The sequence below is a fragment of the Bidens hawaiensis genome, unplaced genomic scaffold (assembly GCF_021521415.1).
Source record: "Bidens hawaiensis isolate Kalapana, Puna unplaced genomic scaffold, B.hawaiensis_p1.1 tig00038378_1, whole genome shotgun sequence".
NCBI classification, from domain to species: Eukaryota; Viridiplantae; Streptophyta; class Magnoliopsida; order Asterales; family Asteraceae; genus Bidens; species Bidens hawaiensis.
The window spans coordinates 71854-77767 of NW_027496734.1; the positions used below are offsets into that span (position 1 = coordinate 71854).

Below are 5914 nucleotides of genomic sequence, written 5' to 3' on the forward strand. Positions count from 1 at the left end.
CATAATTTTCATTTCATGTTTATTATTATTATTATTATTATTATTATTATTTCACAAAATTATTATTGGAAAATAGGTTATGACTTTTTCTTCGGTGTCAATTTAGTTTTCCTCATCTTCTCCCATTGCGTAAAATACTCCTTCCTTCTAAATAATGAGCAAATATGAGACGAATATTGGTAATCTCAATCTCATACCTGATTGTAAAACCGTGTCTCATACATGTCTAGTACCTGATTACTCATTACCTAATACCTATCTGACATTGGGTATGACCGCTAATACCTATCTGACATTGGGTATGACCGTGAATATCGAGTATACACATGTTAGTTTCTTAATACTCGCCGAATTTGTCTACACCCCGTGTTAACAAACAACACGTTTTGACCTGCCCAACGCGACCCGTTTGGCTCTTTTGCACACCATAGTCACATACTCACATCCAAATTTCCATCTAATATTAAGCATGCTAAAGTGTAAATTAGTCAAAACAATAAGACCAGATAAAACTGTCATTAAATATTCCTCATAACACAACCTTTGGCTTTGTCAAATTAACTATTTTTGACTCCACCAGTGGGAAAATTAAAGAAATAATAATATGTCATTTAAACAAAATGTAACCAAAACATAAACAAAAACAAACACCATGACAACATACCACCATAAGCAACAACATTAACTCCTTTACTTGTAAGATCTGCAGTTGAAGTTCCTCCTCCTTCTGTTGCTGATGTACCTTGTATGGTCTTCCCTGCCAAACTGCAATTTTCAACACAAAAATTCGTTAACGATAATTTTGCGGTGCGTTTAAAATTACTTTTTGATTAAATCATTGGCAAATAAGAAAACATAAAAGCTTATTAATATCAACTAACATATGTAGATTAAAATTTATTTTCACAAAATTCTAATTTTATATATTCAACGAGTGAACGAATATAGATATATATATACCCAATAGAGTTAGAGTTGTCACTTTTAACCGAAACACGAACTGAGAAAATCCAAACCCAAGAAAAGACTAACCCGAAACAAAGTAATTCGGATTGATTCTTGGGTTTGATTCATCGGTTTTTAGTCAACCCGAAAAATCCGGATGAACTTTTTGTTGTAAAAATATAATATTATTAGTAGGTTCAATCTAGTTTGATTATGGTATATTTTGTTTATTCAATTATGATGCTGAGGCTAGTGGTGCAAACGAGCTGAGCTACTCACAAGCAACTCGAGCTCAGATCGATAAAAAGCTCGAAACAAGCCGAGCTTTTTGAGCTTGAGCCCGAGCCTCAAATAAAGCTCTTTTAGTAACCTAGCCTGAGCTTGATCCTTGTATGAGAAGCTCCTTTAGGCTCGTCGAGCCTTAATGAGCCTTGTGTATTTTTAAGTTTGGCCTCTTTTGGACTTCTATGTATTAAGAGCTCGAGCCAGGTACTCAACAAGCTCGTTTAAGGGTTTTTTTTCAAATATATAAAAATAATAAAACAAAATGTGTATAAATTAATTCCTAAATAATAAACGAGCCAAGCCTGAGCTTGAGCCCTCGTAAGTCTAAACAAACCGAACTAGAGCCTAGTCGAGCTTAGGCTCGGTTCGTTTACACCTCCCTAGTGAATTAAGGCTGATTCAATAACAAGTTCGATTATGGTATAATTTGATCAATTTGTATATTCAATCGAGTTTGAGTTCGAAAAACCCGTGAGTGATTTGAGTTGGGTTTCGGGTATAGATTTAAAACTTCAAAACCCGCCCAATTCTGTAAACCCGAAAGCTGAAAAACACCCTTAATTCCCAATGTTTCATTTTTCAAATTACTTCTCATAAAATTCAAGGATTTCAATTTTTACCACAATGGTTAAATATAGTACATCAAAATAGAGATGCTCAGAATACTCGGTTCCGGACCCGACCCGACCCAAAACCGGTTCCTACCTGTACCCGACCTGCGGGTATGACCTGGCATTGGATTTCTCCCCGCAGCCGTACCCGAACCGAAACTGAAAATACCCGGTCAAAACCCGACCCTACCCGAAAAAAACTACAAAACCCAATCAAATACCCGACTATACCCGGAACCAATTCCTACCTGTCCCGGTTTTGACTTTTGCTGACCATACCTGGAACCGATTCCTACATGGTTTCGGTTCTTGATAGAGGTGCACAAACTATATATTTTCAAAACCAAAGTGGGTTCCGGGTATGGTCAACAAAAGTAAAAACAAGGTAAGGTCTATAACCGGGTATTTTGTGCACCTTAGTTCCTGAAAATACCCTATTTGTGTACCTCTACTTCAAAATACTAATAAGATAACCATTCTATCAAAATCTAAAACACACCTAATTGTTACTCAAGATTCAAATCACATTTCTAAAAATATGTCAATCCAATTTGCCAACTCTTAAAGGTGCACAAACCGGTCTAAAACCCACAACCGGTTTGTTCAACAAAATTCAAAACAGGTTTATCAACATCCGTTCAGGTTGAAATCAGTTTCTTGACAGATCATGAGTTGGAGAATATTACAAACCGGTTTCGAACCTACTGTTTTAATCAGTCCCAAACTGGTTCGGTTTCGGCTCGATTTTCGGGTTGGTTCGGTACTCAATGCCCGATAATAACAACTAAAATTCCAACAAAAAAAAAACACTTTACCTTGATGGAAACTTGCAACCACCATGACCTAAATAAAACAAATTCAATTTAATTAAATTCAAACTCAATTTAAATAAATTAAAAATATTTAAGCTCAAATTGTAATCCGATTAATCCCAACTAATCCAGATTAATCGCTAGTTGTCGGGTAGCGATTTTTACAACACTGTTAGCATCTCAAATAATAATAATAATAATAACTCACTTGGATCAAGTGACGTAAGCGCAGCAGTATTAGCAAAGTTACAAGTCTCCTCAGTCATCCCATTCTTGGTACAATAATCATTAAACGCATACGACGCCGTTTTCCTAATATCATTCCCATCGTAGCATGGCCCACCTTGCTGGATGGGTGTGCAGTCGGCCCCACCGGTCCCACACGCCCAGTCAATGGCGGATTGGAGTGCTGAGTCTTCTGCGTTGTTCTTGGCCACGCACCAGAGGTTTAGTGAAGCCGGTTGGTTTTGGTGTTGGTGGGTGGTGAGAGTGGATGACGTGGCGGTGGAGGTTAAGAGGAAGAGGAAGAGGATGTGTGGAGACATGGGTGGAGAGTGGAAGTGTGAATGAAAGTAACTGAAATGTGTGTTTTTTTTGGTTTGGTTTTTTGGTTTTAATGATTAATGATTAAATGATATGACCGTTGGGTTACTGAGAGAAGGTAGATCGTGTGGGGTGGGTTAACCGTTTTCTTTTGGGTTTTACTCTGGTGAATTAAAATCAGTTTTTTTGTTTTTGAAGTTGTTAAAAGTAGAACCGGATAGTCGAAATAATCCGAAAATCGAACTCGTTTAAAACATACTAGACGAGTTCATGTGCGATGCGACGAGAAACAAAAATCCTAGTAATCATGTAACAATTACGGATGTTCAAGGTTCGTTTGAAACCTTGAAAACGTTTAAACGAATCCACTTTTGATTAGTTGGTTTCTGAATGTTCAAACCATAGCAAACAGTTTGGTTTACGGTCTATACCAAAAAGAGGCCATATAAAACCGGGCCGAACTGTAAACTTATTATCGAGGCTCAATGAGTAAAAAACCAAACCATTAGTACCGATTCAGTTTAAATTTTCGATGGTTCAGTTTTGGTTTCATTGGCAAAAAAATCAAATCAATGGTTTGGCTCACGATTTAACTTAGGGTCCGTTAAAACTGAATTGTGAATGCTCGTACGTAACATGCTAATTTTTTAATTGAAAAACACTATAGCAATACCATACCCAAATTAAAGACAATAAAATTCTTATTTTTACTGTGCAATTTAAAAAAATATATATTAACGTATGAAAAAGTTACGACCGTTGTACAATTGTTAGTGAGAAGTTTGTTACAATTAAAATAAAAAGGAATATATAGGTAAAGATAAAGGTTCAAAGTTGTAACATTTTTTTAAATTTACAAAAGTTGATTAAAGTTGATGGAGACAATGTTGTAACTATTTCTATGCATATTTTCTAATGGATAAGTTTGTCCATATCTTACATCCTATAGAAGGTGTATCTTATGATTTACAAGTTGTAAATTACTTAAAAAGTTTGAGTTTTAATTTGCACATGTCTTATCTATACTATATATAATAAGGGAAAGATGAGCAAATTAAGACGGTGAATTTTAAAAGATTGGTAATTCCAACATTAAATCTCACGTGTATTTCATTTTTCTCTAAAATAGTTACAAAATTGCCCCTTTAATTTTAATAATATTTTGCAAATTTAAAGAATAGTTATAACTTTGTCATTTATCTTTTAACTATATATTTTTCATAATTTCATTTTTAACCTAAATACCCCACGATTTTTAAATGGTTATAACTTTTTCAATGTTAATATTATTTTTTTAAAAATTGCACCATAAAAATGAGCATTTAATTCTCTTTAATTTGAGTATGATATTGTCGTAGTTACCTTTCAGTTAAAAAAATAAAATTTTACATATAGCCGTTTGCCGTCCGGTTTTAATGGTCTTAAATTAAACCATGAGCCAAGCCATTATCAACAGTTTTTGGTAATTGAAAATTGAAACCAAACCATTGAAAATTACCCAACAAAATCAAACCATTAACAATGGTTAGGTTCCGTTTTGTTTGTACTTCGATATTAAAATTAGTTTAAAATAAAAACTATGGATCTACATATACAAATAAATGGTTTCACAGTTACAAACGAAACGACGAACACCCATAAATCTATAATGTAATTACCAAGGTCCGTATTCCCCGCTGCATCGCGCGGGCACCTGTCAAGTGTATTATATATAGTATTAGATTATGTAGAAATCGGTTTGAAACAGATTTAAACCGTAATTTCAGAATCAGTTTGTAATTTTCTTCATCAAAACCGGTTAACTAAACCGAAACCAATCAAAACCCAAACCGAAACTGATCATAACTTGGTCAAGAAATCGATTTCAACACGAACCAAAATTGAGCAATGAGCATAAGTCGGTTTTTACTTTGTTGACTAAAACGAACGAGTTTCAACCCACACTTGTTTGTACACCTCTGGTTGAAAGAAATAATCTTTGAGTAAATGAAAGGATCTTGAAGGTGCATGATGATATGCTAAATTGCTAATTATTGTTTTCATCAAATACTAATTTAAATGAAAAACACCACCACCATTAACTTGTAATATAATTACAAGTAGCTTAAAAGAAAGTTGTCAATTGTAACTAAATGAAAACAAAAATAGTAATAGCATTCTCAATGGGTTTTTTATCTTCATCTTTAAATTTAATTAAAAAACATAATTTGTTTAATTTATATCATTTTCTAATAATCTCTCTCAACTCATTCTCCATTACTCTCTTTATATTTTTTTTTCTATTTCTTTAGTTTATAATCTTAACTCCTAATTATTTTGTCTTATTATCATTTTTAATATATATTGATTTATAATATATATTTATATAAGGGTAGTTGGAATTGAGTATTGTGACCACACATACTCTAAATTTGAAAGCTTTCTATATTATTTTATTAAAATTTAAAGATGGAGTTTGGAGATAGATAATAGGTTGGAATGATTATTTAGATGTTTTTTTTTAAATTTTAGAAATGAAGATATGTATGGAGAAACCATTGAGAATGCTCTAAGAAGGGATGAAAATAACGATACGAGAATACTAATTATAATTGTCGCTATATTTTGCTAATATTTTGGCTTTTTTTTCTTTTTTTTTCATGGTACACCTTGTTAAATAGGAGTAGTCGTTCGATTTTCAAGTCAAAATTTTCAATTTTATTTCTTAACTTTGGCATT

At 33.2% G+C, this 5914-nt stretch overlaps 1 protein-coding gene across 1 annotated transcript; it reads right to left on the reverse strand.

Moving 5' to 3' along the window:
* Positions 1–467: 467 nt before the first annotated feature.
* On the reverse strand, positions 468–3219 carry LOC143590278 (PLASMODESMATA CALLOSE-BINDING PROTEIN 5-like). The gene is made up of 3 exons (XM_077070808.1): positions 2862–3219; positions 2657–2684; positions 468–765 (listed from the first exon to the last, which is right to left on the reverse strand). The coding sequence occupies exons 1-3, from the start codon at positions 3196–3198 to the stop codon at positions 612–614; spliced, it is 519 nt and encodes a 172-aa protein (XP_076926923.1). The 5' UTR covers positions 3199–3219; the 3' UTR covers positions 468–611.
* Between the last annotated feature and the right edge of the window lie 2695 nt (positions 3220–5914).

Excerpts from the sequence above, each read along its gene's own strand:
- LOC143590278 (XM_077070808.1), bottom strand. The coding sequence starts at position 3,198 with ATGTCTCCACACATCCTCTTCCTCTTCCTCTTAACCTCCACCGCCACG. Across the intron at positions 2,685-2,861 it reads GCTTACGTCACTTGATCCAA|GTCATGGTGGTTGCAAGTTT; the intron begins GTGAGTTATTAT and ends TGTTTTATTTAG. Across the intron at positions 766-2,656 it reads GGTTGCAAGTTTCCATCAAG|TTTGGCAGGGAAGACCATAC; the intron begins GTAAAGTGTTTT and ends TGAAAATTGCAG.